We start from the raw sequence: 19925 nt of genomic DNA on the forward strand, positions 1-19925 counted from the left end.
GCAGGCTCCCCGCTGAGCAGAGAGCCTGATGCGGGGCTCGATCCCAGGAGCCTGGGATCATGACCTGAGCCGAAGGCAGAGGCTTTAACCTACTGAGTCACCCAGGCGCCCTGAAGAGACTGTTTTTATTTATTTATTTATTTATTTTTTAAAGATTTTATTTATTTATTTGACAGAGAGAGATCACAAGTAAGCAGAGCGGCAGGCAGAGAGAGAGGAAGAAGCAGGCTCCCTGCTGAGCAGAGAGCCTGATGTGGGACTCGATCCCAGGACCCTGAGATCATGACCTGAGCCGAAGGCAGAGGCTTAACCCACTGAGCCACCCAGGTGCCCCGAAGAGACTGTTTTTAAAGCCAAAACACAGGCAGTGGCATATGCACCTACTGTGCACAAGGCGTGTTCTTAGTAACTCCAGCAACGTCATTAGCAAACCCACAGGCCTCTGTATCTGCCGGTTGCCCGTGGGTGTGCAGCCCTGTCCCTGTGCGTTGGGGTGGGCCTTTGGTGGCAGATGGGCCAGGGTGTGAACATCAACCCAGTCTACCCATGGAAAAAATGTGGATTAATTCAGTCTTCCCCCACCCACTTCTGTGGGCCATCCACTGCTCTGGCACTGGTGTCCAAGGACAGAGAACACCCTTAGTCTCCTGGAGTGTGTGTCCCGAGAGGAGTGGGTGGGAAAATAATGGGAGAAATCAGTGTTTGGAAGGAAACCTGCATCCAGGTCTATAAAATCTATCTTTCCTCCGGTAACTAAGGATGGACTCCCGGGGCTGCTACCCTAGGCCAACCCTTGACGGGCATACCACGGAGATGTTGTGGGTTCAGTTCACCGCACAGTTCAGTTCAGAGCATGGCAATAAAGTGAATCATGAAAAGTGAGTTAAATGAAATTTTATGTTTCCCACTGTATATAAAAGTTATGTTTACACCCTACTGCAGTCTATTAAGTATGCCATAGAATTATGTCTAAAAAAAACAATGCAGGGGCACCTGGGTGGCTCATTAAGTTAATCGTCCAACTCTTGATTTCGGCTTGGGTCAGATCTCAGGGTTGTGAGATCGAGGCCCATGTCAGGCTCCACTCTGGGCATGGAGCCTGCTTAAGATTCTCTCTCTCCCTCTCCCTCTGCCCTGTCCTCCCCCATTTTTAAAAATACTTTATTGCTAAAAAAACAAAATGATAACTGTTATCTGAGCTTTCAGCAAATCATCATCTTTTTGCTGGTGGAGGGTCTTGCCTGGATGTCGATGCTGCCGACTGGTCAGGGTAGTGATAGCTGAAGGTGGGGGGGCCATGGAATTTCCCAAAATAAGCCAATGAAGTTTGCTGCATCAGCTGATTCTTCCTCTCAAGAATGATCTCTCTGTAGCTTGTGATGCTGTGTGATAGCATCCTGTCCACAGTAGTGGTCTTCTCAAAGAGGGAGCCCTGATAAAAACCTTCAACCAAGTAGGGATGAATGGAAGATACCTCAACATCATAAAAGCCATATATAAAAGACCCACAGCTAACATCGACTTCAGTAGGGGGAAAAACTGAGAGCCTTTCCCCAATGGTCAGGAACAAGACAAGAATGTCTACTCTCACCATTACTTTTTTTTTTTTTTTTTAAGATTTTATTTATTTATTTGACAGAGAGAAAGATCACAAGTAGGCAGAGAGGTAGGCAGAGGGAGAAGGGGAAGCAGACTCCCTGCTGAGCAGAGAGCCTGATGCGGGCCTCAATCCCAGGACCCTGAGACCATGACCTGAGCTGAAGGCAGAGGCTTAACCCACTGAGCCAACCAGGCGCCCTCACCATTACTATTGAACAAATTACTGGATGTCTTAGCCTAGAAATAAAATAAATAAAAGAAATAAAAGGCATCCTAATTGGCAAGGGAAGTCAAACCTTCACTATTTGCAGATGACACGATAGTCCCTATAGATAACCCGAAAGACTCCATCCAAAAAATTGTTAGAACTCGCACACAAATTCAGCAAAGCCACAGGATATAAAATCAATGTGCAGAAATCTGTTGTATCTCTATACATCAATAACGAAGCAGCAGAAAAAGAAATTGAGGAGTCAACCCCATTACAAAATAATAAGATACCTAGGAATAAACCTAACTAAAGAGGTAAAAGATCTGTACTCTGAAAACTACAGAAGACATATGAAAGAGATTGAAGAGGACACACAGGAATGAAAAAGCCGTCCGTGCTCAGGAACTGGAAGAACAGACATGTTAAAATGTCTATACTAATCCCAAAGCAACCTAACACATTTAATGTTATTCCTATCAAAACACCACCAGCATTTTTCATAGACCTCGCGCAAACCGAAATTTGTATGGAACCACCAAAGACCCTGAATGGCCAGAGAAATCTTGAAAAAGAAAACCAAAGCTGGACACATCACAATTCTGGACTTCAAGCTCTACTACGAAGCTGTAATCTTCCAGACAGTATGGTATTGACACAAAAACACGTGCACAGATCAGTGGAACAGAATAGAGACCCCAGAAATGGACCTTTAACTCTATGGTCAACTAATCTTCGACAAAGCAGCAAAGAAAATCTAATGGAAAAAAGGAAGTCTCTTCAACAAATGGTGTTGCAAAAAATGCTTGACTGACTGAGCCACCTAGGCGCCCCACACATATATATATATATATATTTTTAAAGATTTTATTTATTTATTTGACAGACAGAGATCACAAGTAGGCAGAGAGGCAGGCAGAGAGAGAGAGAGAGAGAGAGAGGAGGAAGCAGGCTCCCGCAGAGCAGAAAGCCCGATGTGGGGCTCGATCCCAGGACCCTGGGATCATGAACTGAGCCGAAGGCAGAGGCTTTAACCCACTGAGCCACCCAGGAGTCCCTCAACACTTGCTGTTTTACCTTACATTTTTATGTTATGGAGACTGGTCTCTCTCTGCACCTCATGAACCAACCTCTACTTCAGGTTGTAAACTAGACTTTCTTCTGCAGCTTTTCATGTCTTTCATTCAGCCTTTACAGAATTGAAGAGAATCAAGCCTTGTCCTGATTAGCCATTGGCTTAACGGCATGTGTTATGGTCTGTCTGGTCTTCTATCTAAACCACTGAGCACTTAGAAGCTACTATAGGGTTATTAATTGATCTAATTTCAATACTGTTGCATTTCAGAGAATTGGAAGGCCAGAGGAAAGAAAGAGACAGAGCGGGAAATGGCTGGTCAGCGGAGCAATGAGAACACAAACTGATCAGTTAAGTTCGCTGTCTTTTTTTTTTTTTTTAAGATTTTATTTATTTATTTGACAGAGAGATCACAAGTAGGCAGAGAGGCACGCAGTGGTTGGGGGGGTGAGCAGGCTCCCTGCTGAGCAGAGAGCCTGATGCGGGGCTCGATCTGAGGACCCTGGGATCATGACATAGAGGTTTCAACATAGAGGTTTTAACCCGGCGCCCCATGTTCACTGTCTTCTATGAGCAAAGTTCACGATGCCCCCAAAACAATTAAAACGGTAACATCCCAGATCACTGATCACAGATCACCACAACAAATATAATAATAATGAAAAAGTTTGGAATGTTGAGAGGATGACCAAACCGTGACGGAGGGACACAAAATGAGCAAGTGCTGTTGGAAAAATGGCGCCAGTAGGACTCAATGCCGGAGTGCCACAAACCTTCAATTTGTAAACAACAAGTATCTGCAAAACACAATAAAGCAAAGTGTGCTACAACAAGGTATGCCTGGGCTTGTGCACCTGACCCTACCGTTTCTCCTGAGCTAAGGTCATCACCCTGGCAATTCCCTGTCTCTTGGGCTTCAGGATTGCCTCTTTTTTACTTGATCATTCCCATCAGCATACACATGTGCCTCTATATCTCAGATCTTAAAAACACACAATGGGGGGCCCCTCGGTGGCTCAGTTGGTTAAACGTCTGCCTTTGGCTCAGGTCATGATCCTGGGGTCCTGGGATTGAGTCCCACATCAGGGCTGCCTGCTCAGCAGGGGGCCTGTTTCTTCCTCCCCCTTGCCTGCCACTGCCCCTGCTTGTTCTCTCTCAAATAAATAAAAATTAAAAAAATTTAAAAACACGCAAGTAGAAAACAGCATGGCAGTTCCTCAAAAAATTAAACATAGAATTACCGTACGATTCGGCAGTTCCACTTCTGGACGTACACCCCAAAGAATTGAAGGCAAAGACTCGGACGGATATTTGCACACTCACGTGCGTCGCAGCATTCACGGTAGCCAAGAGGGAAATGACGCCCATGTCCATGGGAAGGAAGTTCAAGATCAAATGTGGTCCATCCATACAATGAAATATTATTCAAGGATGAGAAAGGAAGGCAGTCCTGGCACCTGCCACAGCATGAATGAGCCTTGAGGATGATGTTAACTGAAACAAGCCAGTTATGAGAAGACAAATACTGGGGTGCCTGGGTGGCTCAGTGGGTTGAGTCTCTGCCTTTGGCTCAGGTCATGGTCTCAGGGTCCTGGGATCGAGCCCCACGTTAGGCTCTCTGCTCAGCAGAGAGGCTGCTTCCCCCTCTCTCTCTGCCTGCCTCTCTGCCTACTTGTGATCTCTCTGTCAAAAAAAAAAAAAAAAAAAAAAAAGGACTTTAAAAAAAAGAAAAAGAAATAAATAGAAGAGAATGCCATATGATTCCACTACTTAGGAGGTCCCTAGGGTCATCAAGGTCATATAGACAGACAGTAGAAGGTTGGGTGCCAGGGGCTGGGGAGGGGACAGGAAATGCCCCTGGACTACACTTAAAAAGGTTTAAAATGGTCAAACTTAAGTATATTTTACCACCCCCACCAATTCCCATACAGAAAAACAAACATGAACTCTTTCTTGACCTCAGGTCTCTCTCCAGTTACTTAGTTTCTGTACCACCTTTAAGAACAAAACCAGTCTCTGGCGACTGTCCCCTGTTCTTGTCTCATGCCGCCTGAACCCCCTCCAACCAGACCTCCAGTCTCCGCTGCACTCCAGAAACCGCTCTGCCAAGATCCCAGTAAGGGCCCTCCCCCGCCCCCCGCCCCCCGCCCCCCCCGCCCCGGGATGTCTTCAAGGGCCTTCCCCTGGCCCCTGGGCCTCCTCCTTCCTCTTTGGTCTTCTTTGCGGGATCCCTTATCCCCAGAGTTCTCCTCACTGGTGCTCCCAGCCTCCTTCCAGCTCTTTTCTCCGCCCACACAGTCCTAGGTGATGTCAGGGGAAATCACATGGCTCTGGAAACCAGGGGTTGTTACAAGGTGGATGTCCCCAGCTCTATGTCTGGCCTGATCTTCCCTGGGAGCTCCATCCCCAAATCCCTATCGCTCAGCATTCTCGCTTCTTGGTGGCTCAAACGTCACGGAACCCAAACCCAGCTCCTTATCTTCCCCCCACTTCCTCGTTCTAGGGAGCACAACTCCACCCTTCCAGTCGCTCTGGCCCAGATCCCAGCAGGCCCCCTTTCCCACACGCCCCATTCTTCATCCATTAGCAAATGCTGCCGGCTGTGCCTTCAAAATGCTGTTGTTTTCAGAATCCGACCATTGACCAACCTTCACCCGGGTCCACCCTCATAACCCATCCACTTGGTGGACAGAGGGATTTTGTAAAAATGCAAGTCAGACTTGTTACTTTTCTGTGCAAAGCTTTTCCTTGCTCCCCTAGAATAGAATCCAAGATCCTTCAAAGGCCCTCACTATCTGCGACCCGCCCCAGCCCCACCCTTCCCTTTCCATCATTTGCCCTAGGGAGCCCACATGGGTTTCTACACTGTTCCTCAAACGCTCCTATCTCAAGACCGTCTGCACTTGTTCCGCGCTCTCTGTCCCCTCCTGTGGGTCTCCACTCCACTGTCACCTTCCCACCTTACTTAAAACCACCCCGGGGAGCGGGGGAAACAGCTCTTAAAAAAAAGAGGGGACGCTCAGTTGGGTTAAGTGTCTGCCTTTGGCACAGCCCTGCATGGGGCTCCGTGCTCAGTCAGGAGCCTGCTTTTCCCTCTGCCTCTGCTGCTCCCCCTGCCTGTGTGCTCTTTCTCTAACATGTAAATAAAACAAAAACAAACACAAAAACCTCTATGAGACTGCCCCAGAAGCCCGGCTGGCTGGCTCAGTCGGTGAAACACACAGGACTCCTGAGCTCAGGGTTGTGAGTTTGAGTCCCATATTGGGTGTAGGGATGACTTAAAAATAAACATCTTTAGGGGTGCCTGGGTGGCTCAGTTGGTTAAGTGGCCAACTCTTGATATCAGCTCCGGTCATGATCTCAGTGTCCTGGGATTGAGTCCCAGGCTGGGCTCTGCGTTCAGCAGGGGCAGGGTGTCTGCTCAAGGATTCTCTCTCCCTCTCCCTCTGCGCCGCCCCCCTCCCGCTCCCTCTCTCTCTCTGAAATAAATCAATCTTAAAAAATAAAGAAATATGGGACGCCTGGGAGGCTCAGTTGGTTAAGCAGCTGCCTTCGGCTCAGGTCATGATCCCAGAGTCCTGGGATCAAGTCCCACATCGGGCTCCTTGCTCCGCAGGGAGCCTGCTTCTTCCTCTGACTCTGCCTTCCACTCTGTCTGCCTGTGCTCGCTCTCTCGCTTGCTATCTCTCTGACAAATAAATAAATAAAATCTTAAAAAAAAAAAAAAAAGAAACATACATCTTTAAAAAATACTTAGGGGCACCTGGGTGGCTCTCTGTCTCTCTGTCAAATAAAATCTTAAAAAAAAAAATACTTAGAAAAAGTATTCTGCTCCAGAATAGGCCCCCTTTTGGGCCCAGGACCTAAACTAGAATTCATTCAATATGTCTTTGGGGAAGGAGACCCAAATTTTATAGGCTTCAGGTTCCAACTCTTTTCCCTGTTTATTCTTCTTGCTGGCACTTGGCACCATCCAAAGGATGATTTATCTTTTATTTGCTTTATTGTCTTTTCCCAGCCTTAGCGTGTCGGTTCAGAAGCCCTGGAATATTTGTTTTCCTACTATTGCATCCCCAGAGTTTAGAGCGGTGCCTGAGAATATGCGTATTGGATATTAATGCCCAGATAACCACAGCTTTCAAGGTAAGGATTTTCTCTTTATAGGCCCACCCAGTGCACTCCCCTTACTCCCTCTCCTAGGTGCCCCGTCTCTTATTCCTACCTTCCCAGCCCTCCCCAGACTTGACCACTTTACCACCCCAGAAGCCGGGCTCCGGAACTGTCCCACTGCACCTTAGAAGGACCTAGCACTCCTCGCCTAGGACGCGCATAGGCATTATCATAATAATGAGCGGACACAATGGCCTGGATCTTTAGAATCATTAAACCCGCCTTCACAGCTCTGATCCCTCAGGAAGTGGCCACAACACGTTTTATTTTACCTCCAGTATAGGCCCGGCCAAGTTCGCTAACCCATCCTCCCACAACTGTCTGTCCGCGGCACGGCCTGCTGAACTTCCTCTGTTTGGCCACGGTTTCAAAACCAAAGAACTCTTTCCAACTCCGTATCATCCACATCTGGATCTCTGCCGCGAATCTTGTCAGTCCCTAACTCACCCCCTCCTTCTAGTACCTTAGCAGGAAGGATGGGGCGATGGAGCCGGGCTGGCGAGCAGGAGGGGCCCACATTAGTCACCCTACAGAAGTGCCTGTGTGGGGGTGGTGGAGGTTGGCCGAGAGAGACAAGCATCAGGTGGGTGGCCAGGGAGGGACTGGTACCTGCGGCGGTAGGTAGCAGGGGTGGGGGATGGGGGCTGTCTGGGGGTGCCTGCCAGGCCCCTTGTGGTCTGCAATGCAGCCTGCGGTCAGAGGGACTCCCGGTCCAGCCCTCTTCCACGCGGTCCCCGCCGCCCACCGCTGCAAGTACTTCCTGAGCCCCTGATAAGTCAGAAGCAAGAGGAGCCCTAAGATGGCAAGATGGGCGGAGCTGGTCCCGGCAAACCAGCCAGGCAGGTCCGCTGGAGCCAGGGGGAGGGTGGGGCGGCAGGTCCCTCTGGCCAAGTGGCCGAGCCAACAAACACGGGGACCTGTGAGAGGGCTCTGGGGAGAAGGCAGATCAGATCCCGCCGGAGTCTGAGCTAGAGCTGGATCTTCTGGGCCAGGACTCTAGATGGGTTGGAATATAGCTGGTTTGGAGGCAGCGTTTGATCCGACATTATTACCGGCGGTTAGAAGCCATTTCACCAACCGCCAAGGCTCACTCACCAGAGAGGTCATATATCAAGAACACCTGGGGAGCTCGTTAAAAAAATACAGGCCTGCCCCAGGCCTACAAAATCAGAATCCCTCGGGCGGAGTCAGGCACCCAAATCTTTATTTTTAAAAAAGCCCTTTCAGATAATTATGATATTAAGAGGTTTGGAAATTATTACCTGGACTTTAAAGAGCACATCTTTGGAAACTTTAACCTCTAAGTCTGCTCTTAGATGTGTGACCTTGGGAAAGTGGCTTACCCTCTCTGAGTTTCATTTGCCTCTTCTGGGAAACGGAAATAGGCTTGTACCTCTTAGGAATCCGTGCAAACACAGGCGCTATCGCGCTGAACTCTAGCCCTGGGGTCTGGCAATGCTCTCCTGGTGTTACCTGCTGTGGTGGTCATTCTGGCTGAGATCCTTTGGGATTCCGGGATGAACACAAGAGGCTGAGGAAGCTAAAGGTTGGGAGAGGGTCCGGTCCTGTGCCGATGTTAGGAATAAGAGGGTTCCGGGGAAAGGAGCAAAGCCTCCTGCTCAGACGAATTGGGAAAGAGGGGTCAAGGCCAAGGTTGTTCACTGTTGGCCACTGGCCTGGCTGCTAGGTCAGGGCTTGGGCAGATACAAATTCTAAGAAGCACAGGAGATTTGTGGTTAAGACCTTGAGCTTAAGGGCTCAGAGAGTTCTGGGTTCAGGTTCTAACTCCTTTTGTCAACTCGTTTTGGTGGGCGAGAGACTCCTGGGAGGCTGGGCCTCTGCTGGGGAGGCAGGATGTCCCCCCCGTGGAGCCAGGCCCTGGGGTCGGACAGTGCAGCTATTAATCTGCCCTGCGACCTGGAGCGAGTCACTCCGCCCCTGAGCTGCTGTTTGGAAATGGGGAGACTCCACCCTAATGCACTCAGTGGTTGGGAGGTGCGGATGGGTTGTACCTGGTGACACGCTTGTCGCTCGGGCTGGCCAACGGCGTTTCGTAAAGGGTAGCTGTTACCACCATCAACCCCTTCTCTGGGGAGCCCTCCGGCTTGTGACTGGTTTGTGTGGCTGTCACCTTTCACCTTATTGTCAGTCCCCATCCACCTGACCCAGAACTTTCATCACAGTGCCTCCAGGACATCCGGGGCGGGTGTCGGGGTGGCTGCAGGCACCCTTCTTCCACCACAGTGGGGCCCTGGGCTCCTGGCCTTCCTGCCCACACTCCTTCCCCGATGCGTCCCCTTCTGAGCAGAGCTCAAGTGGGGTGCTGTTTGGTGACACTGCCTCCCTGAGGGTGGGCTGTCCAGAAATGACCCCTTTCCGTCCCCAGGGATGACGACAATGCAGGTTGTGTTGTGTTCGTGCCATAGGGGCTGGATCGTAAATGCTTTTGAGTCAGGATGACACTAGATGCGATCAAACCATTGAGGTCTGTGACAGAAGTACCCTCTGCTGCCGCCACAGAGGCGCCCCCTGAGAAATAGCACTTGTTACTCTCCGCATCTCACAGCCAGTGGGCTCCTTACAGCCTGTGGCAGGGGTTGGGGTCACTCCAGACTCCTGAGAGGGCTGCTGCCGGAGAGAACCCCACTTCTGTGTGGGGCGCGTTGACGATCTGGTTGTCCTCGGCCAGTGGCTCCGCAGGCTGGGACCTTCCCAGCAAGGCCTTCCTAGGGCTTGCGTCCCCCGCCTTCGGCGCATCTCTGGGCAGATACTGCCCCCTAGAGGCCTCCGCCTGCCATGACACCGGGCGGACCTGACCTCACAAAAGAGGAAAGGATCCAGGTGATGCTTTCCTTTCCAGCATCCTTCTTGGTCTCAGGAGTTCTGGGCGGTGTATTCATTCATTCATTCTCAGCTTGAGAACCTGGGATCGGCCCCAGTGCCATGCGAGGCCTTCCAGAAGAAACGCAACTCAGGATAACCGCCAGAATACAAGGACATAGCCACAAGAGGTCTTGGGACTCAGGGCTTTCTGTATTTTGCAAAGAGGTGAGGGTCCAGGGAAAAATGACCTCTAGTAATATTAGGAACTAGGGTTGAGGATAAGTTTAGAATCAAGCAAAATCACTAGTACGGAGTTAAGAAAAAAGGGAAGGAATAAAGCAAAGCAAAGAAAGGATTAATTCCAGAAAGGTCAGGGTTAACTGGCTGGACTGGGAATGGAGAGTCAGTGGGTGGGAGGTGTAGGGGTTCTGGCACCGGAACCACCCCTTGTGATAGCAGCCTGCTCTAGAGAAAAACATGAGAAAAGAGAAAACACCCAGAATCCTCCCATCTTGAATAAGGGTTATTATTATTATTTTTAAAAGATTTTATTTATTTGACAGAGATCACAAGCAGGCAGAGAGGCAGGCAGAGAGAGAGAGGAGGAAGCAGACTCCCTGCTGAGCAGAGAGCCCAATGCGGGGCTCGATCCCAGGACCCTGGGATCATGACCCGAGCCAAAGGCAGAGGCTTTAGCCTACTGAGCCACCCAGGCGCCCCAGGGTTATTATTATTTGGGGGCATTCCCTGTTGTTTTTAATTATGTGTCTTCTTTTATTTTTAATTTTTTTGAGAGAGAGAGAAATCTTAAGCAGGCTTCATGCCCTGCACAGAGCCTGACACAGGACTCCATCTAAAGACCCTGAGATCATGACCTGAGACGAAGAGTCAGACCCTTAACCGACTGAGCCAGTGAGGTGTCCCTTTTTTTTTTTTTTTAAGATTTATTTATTTATTTGACAGGCAGAGATCACAAGTAGGCAGAGAGGCAGCCATGGGGGGGAAGCAGGCTCCCCACTGAACAGAGAGCCGGATGTGGGGCTCGATCCCAGGACCCCGGGATCATGACCTAAGCTGAAGGCAGAGGCTTTAACCCACTGAGCCACCCAGGTGCTCCTGAGGTGTCCCTTATTTTTGTTTTTTTAACATTTTATTTAAGTAATCTCCATGCTCCACATGGGGCTCAAACACATGAACCCCGAGATCAAGAGTTGCACCCTTTTCCGAGCGAGCCCATCAGGCACCCCCTATGTGTCTTCTTTTAACGTCTTCATTGGAGCTAATGTCTCATTGGATTTTTTTCAAACTGTAGGAGTTAGATCATGAAATGTGAGTTACAGAAAACAAAAACTGTACCCATCTCCCTGCAAAAAAGGATCAGCCCCAAATGCAGAGCTGGGTTAACACTGTGTCTGGGGGAGGGTCCCATCTGCACAAAGAATCCAAGTAAATAGTCAGCAAATTGTCTCTAATCCCTGTCCAAGGAGACTGAGTGCCCAGTACCCGTCCTGGGTCCACCGAGATCTCTGCCTAAGGGCCTCTGTCAATGTCATTTCTCCTCCTGGAATCCTCACCCATGTACTTGTCTGGCTGATTCCCAGTACATGCATGGGTGTCTCTACCCTGTGACCCTGTGACATTTCCCCAGTGTCCCAAACTGGTTAGGTGCTGTTCGCGTGTTCCTGTGACCCACAACAGCCTTTGATCGAACTGCACTGGCGTCATTTCTTAGACCCCTGACTTCTGCTGGCAGGTGAACACTGCATGGCAGAGACCCAGAGGCTGTGGCTCCCAGCTCCTGGCATGGAGAGACACAGTGTGGACAGAGACATGACAAGCCAGCTGTCTGTGTGGAGGAAATGGGGTGAGGTGGGGGGGGATCCTGCAGTGGGGGCCTCTCCTCCTGGGGCTCCCTCCCTCACCCTGAGCCTGGCTGCTAACTCTCTTGCTCCTCCTACACTGGAAGGTGATGTGGCCCAGGCAGCTGCAAGGGAAAAGTGAGGGGATAGCTGCGTAGGACTTCAGACATGTGAGAGACTCCGAAAACCTGACCCCGTCCCGTACCCATCTCCAGTTAGATCACTAGCTCTCCCTCAGGATCTAGAGGTTGGGATCAGGGTCACATTCGGTAGGCAAATACTAAGTACGTGTGAGGAGCAGGCACGGAAGGTGTCATCGAGATGAATCCGACAGTCTTGTCCTCAGAGGGCCCCCAGGCTGGGAGGAGAGCCCATGAAGGCCTCACAGTGTGGGGCTCAGGTTAGAAGGCCGGAGTCTGGAGCCAGACAGACCTGGGCTCTTGTTCCCGCTTGGGCACTGTGTGACATTGACAAGTTGCTTCCACTCACCGAGCCTCAGTTTCCTCTTCTACAAAGTGAGGAGGATGATGGGAGCTGTCTGGTGTCAGGTGGTTGTGAAAACCTGTGGACACAATGACGTGAAGGTATAGGAAATGGCAAGAAATGGCCCCAAATGGGAAAGCGCTCTGGCTCTCGTGGTCAGCAAGGAGGGCGTGCATCCGGAACGAGTGTGTGAATGTGTGCCACTTGGAGGGGGCCGGGGCATGGGCACGGACACGGGTCAGGTCAGCCGCTGAGGAGCTCGGACCGGGCACTGGCAGCTAGGCAGGTGGGGCTCAGACGGCAGCCAGTCCCCACCCCATATCCAGGCGCTTCCCCTCCTCTCCCAGTCCCGGTCTCCCTGGGTGGGTTTGGGCCCCGTGGCTAGTTCTGGACAACTGTCTGTGAGAGGAGTGATGGCTGCCGATGGGGGACGGGTTGATTCAGACTTGACGGGTCTCCGCTCCCTGCTGTGGATTCCAGCGGTGAAGCCCTAAAATGCGGCCGGGGTTGGGGTGGGGGGCGGTCCCAGACCTTCATCAGACTTGATGATCAGTAAACTTTCTTGTGCTCAGCCTCGGAGATGTGGGGTTGTTTGCTGAGGCAGTTAATGCTAACTGCCCGCCGCATATGGTACTACTGTGATTTCTGCTGATAGAGGCCAAGTCAGTGGCTGTGATCACATGGCTCCTAGGTGGGCAGAGCTGGAACCCACACCCAGGTCTGACTCACACGGCCGGTTTTTAGAAACTGTGCTTCCTTCACCTCATGACGGCCTACCCTCAAGCTCTGCTATCACACTGATGATCTCAAGAAGATGTCCAGCAGGGACAGCCAGCTGAGCAGCTGGGACAGTCAGAACTCTTGGCGGGTCCAGTGTGAAATCCTGCCATTCTGGATTGCACCGGGCACTTGCAACACTCGTCTTCCTTCTGCCGGTGCTGGTGGATCAGGACAAGCAAGACACAAGGGAGAAGTGACAGCTTGCCCCACCGTGGCAGAGGACTGTAGCCGGGACTGGAACCTTCCTTGTGCAGATGGGACGCACAAGGGAAGAATTCCCCCAGCATCACTGCCTCACGCTCAGCTCCTCCCTGCCTGGTCCCCAACCCAGAAAGGCTGTATTGCACACCATAAGCCTCAGAATGAGACTTATACTTGAATCTCTGCTCTGCCACTTACTGGCTCTGTGACCTTGGGTAAGTCACTTTGCTTCTCTGAGCCTCGGTTTGCTCATCTGTACGGGGGGGATAACAATATTCATTTCTCATGGGATGGACTAAGGCATTAGAGGTAACGGATGTAAGGTGCTCAGCACCGTGCTTGGTACATGTAAGCTTGGTATGATCCAAGGCAGGCTCTCTTTCTCCTGAGGAAGATTAGGGGGCTACCAGAGGAGAGGGACTCAATGTATAGATTCACAGATTGCTTGTGTGTTTATTTGCAAATGGGAGACATACACACACAGATACAACTTGGGGACATTTCAGGAAACTTGGAGCAGGGAATGGCTCTTCGCTGTCCCGCTCGTGTCTGGGCTCCCTCCTGATTCAAACTGAGTTCTTTAGAAAACGGCTTCTGACACTTCCTTGTTGGGAAGCCTGTGGGTACTGGGCTCTCACTGCCTCTCACGTTTAAATCTGCCTGTCTCACTGGGCTGTGGACAAAGGGCTGTGAGCCTTGGCTCAGTCATTCACATCCAGGCCAAATTCTGGATACAGTTCCTTGGTGGTGACACCTCGGATCACGGCTAAAAGGAAAGAAAGAAGCAAGAACGCATGTTGCTTGGAAGTTGTGGAAGGGAGAAGGGTCAAAGGCCTGACCGACCCAGGACCCACTCCTGGCCCTCCCCGCTGTTCCCCTAGTTGGCTGACATATCCTCTTGCTACTCCTTCCAGACCCTACCACTGTGGGCTCTGCTTGGTCACCCCAAACTAGACTTACTGAACCCTTACCCCACTTCACAGAGGAGTCAAACAAAGCACCCTGGGACTCCACACAGAGCAGCTACAGCCACCTGCTGAAAAGGCAAATTTATATTTCCATCGCCCCTGGGGACTGCTGAAAACCCTTACTCCTTAGTCCGGCCGACGGGTCATGCCCGGGTCATCTGGCGGCGCCACTCCTCCTGCTCCCTCAAAGACCCTTTCTTCCTCCCAGGGGAAGGGGTCTCCTGAGAGGCCTATCCTGACCACCTTAGCTCCTCCCTACCCCCCACCCTGTTCACACCTCAATATTCTTCTCCATCTCTGGCCTTTGTTTCCCTCATACCACTTAACACATTTTATAATTCCTCTCTTCGTGCTCCTTTACTTACTGACCTTTCCCCACCCCTCCCCCAATACCAAAACCTAAGTCAAATGAGAACGGGGTCCTTTAAGTGTCTGGTTCACTAGGGTGCCCCACACCCTGCAGAGCAGTGCAGAGCTCTGGTGCTCAGTAAATGTCACTTCAGAGGAGCGGCTGCTCTGTCCTCTCCAGGTCCCAGGCCAAGAAAGACGGGTCTCAAGCTAGGTTCCATCTTCCAAGAGCTGATGCGCTTAACCACCAGGCTACAGTGCCCTCACCTCCCTTTCTCCTTGGAGCCTGATCACCCTCCTTTCTCCATCTGTATTTCCCTCCTCCTGTTGTCCCCTTTCCTTCCTTGGGACCCAGTCCCCACTGCAACAGAGAAGCCCTCCCCGACACAGACTCCCAGATGCTGACGGGCAATTCTACAGGAAGTGCTAAACTCCCGCAGCGACCAGGCAGATGTCCCAGCCCCGCACCCTGTCCCACACAGTCACTGGCTGCTGAACGCTGGAGTGCCCACTGACCCCAGCCAGGTGACCGGACTGAGGCCATCCATGCCTTCACTTCCTCCAAACTGGACTGTCCTAACCAACCCAGGCACACAGGTGTCTGTGCCTTGGCCGAGCCCTCTGGATAGCCAGACTGTGTTCAAGGAAGAACAAAATACTTCTTGAAGTCACAGAGTCCCCCTTCTGTGATCTTCTGCCTCTGGAGCAAGTCAGCCACTTAAGGCTGAGTAGGCCCCAGAAGAGCAGGAACCACAGCCCTCAATCTAGCAGGTAGGCAAGTTCATGTTCAAACCTGCCTGGGGCACTGAAGCGGGCTCTACACTTGAGCGAAGAAATCTCAGGGACTCCTGCAAGAGCTGTACAGCTGCACTGGGGCATTCGGGGAGGGGCCAGCTGAGGAGGATCGGAAGGCTGGCAAGTTACAGGGCCCAGGGGCAAAATCCAGACATCCCGGGGAATGCAGACTCCTTCCCTCCGAGCCTTGGTGCTCCTCTGGGGTCCTGTTGCTCACCTAGTTTGCCTAGCAGCATCTGGCCTACATCCTTGATGTCATTATACTCGTGGAGCTGGGAGATGTGGTCCTCCAGTTCATCCACACTGTAGCCTCTGGGGTGAGGGGTGGAGAGAGAGAGAGACTATCTTTAAGAAAGCTGAGGAGAGGGGCTCTCGGGTGGCTCAGTGGGTTAAGCCTCTGCCTTTGGCTCAGGTCATGATCTCAGGGTCCTGATATCCAGCCCCGCATCAGGCTCTCTGCTCAGTGGGGAGCCTGCTTCCCCCTCTGCCTGCCTCTCTGCCTACTTATGTTCTGTGTCAAATAAATACATAAAATCTTAAAAAAAAAAAAAGAAAGAAAGAAAGCTGAGGAGAGGGACACCTGGATGGCTCAGTTGGTTAAGCGTCTGCCTTTAGCTCGGGTCATGATCCCAGGGTCCTGGGATCGAGTCCCGCGTCAGTCTCCCTGCTCAGCGAGGAGCCTGCCTCTCTGCCACTGTCCCCACTTGTGTTCTCTTTCTCTCTCTGACAGATAAGTAAATAAATCTTTATTAAATTAAATAAAAAAAAAGAAAGCTAAGGAGGATCCAAGGTTCAGAGAGTAACAAGGCATCTATTTAAAGATTTTATTTATTTATTCATCAGAGAGAGAGCGAGCGAGCACACAAGCAGGGCAGCAGCAGGCAGAGAGGGAAGCAGACTCCCCACTGAGCAAGGAGCTGGCACAGGACTTGATTCCAGGAACCTGAGATCAGGACCTGAGCTGAAGGCAGATGCTTAACTGACTGAGCCACCAGCTGTCCCACAAGGCATCTATTGAACTAATATTCACGGGATGCCTGGGTGGCTCAGTTGGGTAAATGTTTGCCTTTGGCCCAGGTCCTGATCTCATGATCCTGGAATCTGTGCTCAGGCTCTGTGCTCAGTGGAGAGTCTGCTTCTCCCTCTGCCTGCCACTCCCCCTGCTTGTACTCTCTCTCTGGCAAATAAATAAGATCTTAAAAAATACACACACACACATACCCACACAAGGGGCACCTGGGTGGCTCAGTGGATTAAGCCTTTGCCTTCGGCTCAGGTCATGATCTCGGGGTCCTGGGATCAAGCCCCACATCAGGCTCTCTGCTTCCCCCCCCCCTCTCTGCCTACTTGTGATCTCTGTCATGTAAATAAAGAAAAATCTTAAAAAAACAAAAAACCACAAATGTTCACTAAGGACCCACTATGGACAAGACAGACCCTACCCTCAGGAGGCAAATCTCCCTGTGCCCTGGGGGAACAGTTCCCAGCCACACTGGTGCTATGTGACCCTGGCCATCGCAGGGGGATTCACAGATGGGCACATGGGCGGCTAGTCAGATCCCCTCCTGCGTGAAATGCACATTCAAAGACTGCTCAGTCTGTGCCACATGGCTGGAGCAAGAGCCGTGAGAAAGTCCAGGAGCTGGGGAAGAGCCGGCTTCCCCCAAGCCCTGGAGAGCCCACCTGTAGAGAGAGAATGGAGGTGGTGTGCAGACAGAAGCAGAGGCAGAGAAGGACCAGAAGCAGAGACAGAGATGGATTGAGAGGGCGATAACCTCTGTTCCAGACAGCTTTCCATTCCCTTGTTCCTGCTCCTCCTGGGTCTGACCACCCCCTACCCGAGAGAGGCTGCTGAGATACATTGAATCCCTCCACAGGACACAGTCCTGGTTTTACACTAAGCTAGTGTGGCTGGGTTTCAGTTACCGGGCCCGGGGTTAAAAGTTATCTTAAGCATGCTGAGGAACCCAAAGAGACTTACTCAGATATTAACTGAACGATCTCCTGGTCCAGCAGGTCCCTCTTTTCCTTCAGTTTCTGAATGTCAAGGTGCAGAGACTCCTCACCGGCCCCATCAGCCTGGCCAGACTTGGGGGATGGCCGCTGAGTGGCACACAAAGTCATTAGCCAGAGTGACCCATTATCCACAATTCAGAACCTACACATTGTTTTCAACAACCACTGCCCCACCTTCTGCTTGGTGACCAATACCCCGTACCCACAATAAGATTACACTGCCCTGCTGCCCTTGGAATTAGATGTAGCCCTCCAAGTTCTGGCAACTAGAAGTTAATCAGAAATTATGTATGCAACATCTGAGAATTGTCCTTCCAGCGAGAGGGTACGCCTTTCTCTGGCCTGTCTTCCTCCTCCCTGCTGGCTGGGATGTGGATGTAATCAAAGAGCTGAACAATGTTTTGGGCCATAGGTAGAACCATGTTGAAGGTGCAGTGGAACAAGACAGAGGCCTGGGTTTAGGCCAGCATTATTTGGGGTTTTCTTTCAGTCCTAGCCACACCTAGTCCTAATTAAAGGGCCCATCCTGGCCCCAAATCAGACCTCAGATGCTCAAGTCTGTGATGTCATTGGGCTTATAATTCCATTGGGTAACAATCCCCTTCCCCCGGGGCTGCAGTTCATCTTTGCCCTCTCTGCCCCTAAATAATTATGTTTTTCCTCCAGATATCTCATTTAAAGCTCTACTCACACTTCATCAGGAAGGCCTTCGCAGACCACCCCGCCTAAAATGGTCACTCCTCAGTGGCTCACTATTCTTTTGTCCTGATATTTTCTAACACCCATCACCACTTGACATATACATTTCATTAATAATATTCTGTTCATTGTCAGCCTTATGCCCCTGGAGTGTAAACCCCACGAGGGCAGGACAGAGTTTTGTTCACTGTGTCCCCAACAGGGCCTGGCACATAGTAGATACTCAATAAAATGTGTCAGGGACGCCTGGGTGGCTCAGTTGGTTAAGTATCTGCCTTTGGCTGAGGTCATGATCCCAGGGTCCTGGGACTGAGTCCTGATTCGGGCTCCCTTCTCGGCAGGGAGCCTGCTTCTCCCTCTCCCACTGCCTGCCACTCTGCCTGCTTGTGCTCTCTCTCTCTGATAAATAAATAAATCTTAAAAAAAAAAACCCGAAAGCGGGGGCGCCTGGGTGGCTCAGTGGGTTAAAGCCTCTGCCTTCGGCTCAGGTCGTGATCCCAGGGTCCTGGGATTGAGTCCCGATTCGGGCTCTCTGCTCTGCGGGGAGTCTGCTTCCTCCTCTCTCTCCGCCTGCCTCTCTGACTACTTGCGATCTCAGTCTGTCAAATAAATAAATAAATAAAATCTTAAAAAAAAAACCCACCAAAAACGTGTCAGATGAATGGGTGAATGACAAATAATTAATGAACTAACGACAAGCCTGAAAAAGTGCTTTTCAGGTGAAGTACAGTGTGCCAAGGGAGTGTCTCAGCAACTGGAATGAGTCAGAAGTGGGGGTGAGGCTTCCCTGGGGGACCTCTAAAGGATGAGCAGGCACCACCTTGCTAAAGAGCTGGAAGGAAGAGTATTCCAGAAAGGGACAGTATAACCAAATGGCAAAGGCAGGAGAGAGCACGTGCCTCTGAGGGAATGAGAGTGGTTTCTGTGTGGGGTGGGACAGGTGAGGGAGGGGATCCTGGTCTTTTCAAAACCAACCACTTGTGGTGCTGTCAGCAAGGAGGAGAGACAGAGCCCATTGGGAGAGCCTGGGGTACCACCAGAAAATGCCAGGACAGGGCTTCTTCTTTGAAGCTTGGTGGGCAGGGAGGATGAAAAGGGGAAGGACTGAGAAATGACCTGGAGTTTCTCAGCAGAACAAGGTCTGCTGGGGGAAGGTTTGAAGAGGGCTGGGGTGGGTCAGCTACTGTTGGGGATAGAGGCGGGGCTGGGATGAGAAGGGAGGGGTGCATAGACATACTCACAGGGGATCGGAAGGTCCCGCGGCAACTTTTGGAAAGTCCTGGCTGAGTCCTGGAGAGGAATCCGAGGGGAAAATGCCGATTGAGCCTAGAGTCGGCTCTGGGTGGAAAGGGGTGTGTGGGTGGTGTGGGAGGTTAGGAGTTGGGAAAGGGGTTAGTTATGGTCCGTTATCAGGGTAGGGATCCTCAAGGAAGGGGAGACTCTGAGAGGGGGAGTGTGTGGAGGGCTAGATGGGGGTTTCCGGAAGTGATCTCTGGGATGGGAGAGTCTGGGGCAGGGCCATGGGGAGTCCGGAAGGGGACTATGAAGGGATGCCCTTTCGCCCTGCCCTCCGCTCCTTGCCCACCTCCGGAGCCCTGGTGTCCGAGGCCCCCGTCTCGGAGGAGGATGTAGTGCAGGAGGGTCCAGGGCGAGGGCGGAAGAGCAGCCCCTCAGGCCCGCCATGTATTTAGAATCTTATGACGGAGGCCGGGAACGGTCAGATGGGGAGACGTGCGCGCGCAACCTGCCACCTCAAGCCCCGCCCCTCCCTCGAGGTGGGCGGAGACAGCGGCTGCGCGCGCAGCTTTTATTGTGACTCCGCCTGTCCCTAGGGGCCCGCGGCCGTCTGACCACGCCCCCTTTCCTTTCATCTTTCTCTCTGGCCAATAGGATTCAAGTAT

General features: G+C 51.5%; 1 protein-coding gene across 4 annotated transcripts; it reads right to left on the reverse strand.

The window, feature by feature from the left end:
* Nucleotides 1–11015: 11015 nt before the first annotated feature.
* Nucleotides 11016–19812, reverse strand: SWI5 (SWI5 homologous recombination repair protein). Of its 4 annotated transcripts, none has more exons than XM_032308986.1 (6): nt 19610–19812; nt 19266–19362; nt 17291–17412; nt 15527–15621; nt 12224–12296; nt 11016–11181 (listed from the first exon to the last, which is right to left on the reverse strand). In XM_032308986.1, exons 1-6 carry the CDS (start codon nt 19705–19707, stop codon nt 11163–11165), a joined length of 504 nt encoding a protein of 167 aa, XP_032164877.1. In that variant the 5' UTR covers nt 19708–19812; the 3' UTR covers nt 11016–11162. The 4 variants fall into 4 exon arrangements, with proteins under 4 accessions (XP_032164877.1, XP_032164880.1, XP_032164879.1 ...); XM_032308989.1 differs by having other exon boundaries at nt 19266–19314; nt 19610–19804; XM_032308988.1 differs by lacking the exons at nt 11016–11181; nt 12224–12296 and adding exons at nt 13628–13964; nt 14170–14234 and having other exon boundaries at nt 19610–19811.
* Nucleotides 19813–19925: the final 113 nt, after the last annotated feature.

This window comes from Mustela erminea, chromosome 12 (assembly GCF_009829155.1).
Source record: "Mustela erminea isolate mMusErm1 chromosome 12, mMusErm1.Pri, whole genome shotgun sequence".
NCBI classification, from domain to species: domain Eukaryota; kingdom Metazoa; phylum Chordata; class Mammalia; order Carnivora; family Mustelidae; genus Mustela; species Mustela erminea.

Coding starts and splice junctions, on each gene's coding strand:
- SWI5 (XM_032308986.1), bottom strand. CDS start 19,707: ATGGCGGGCCTGAGGGGCTGCTCTTCCGCCCTCGCCCTGGACCCTCCT. Junction 15,622..17,290: donor ATCGTTCAGTTAATATCTGA/GTAAGTCTCTTT, acceptor CCCTCACCCCAG/AGGCTACAGTGTGGATGAAC. Junction 12,297..15,526: donor GATGCTGCTAGGCAAACTAG/GTGAGCAACAGG, acceptor TTGTGTCCACAG/GTTTTCACAACCACCTGACA.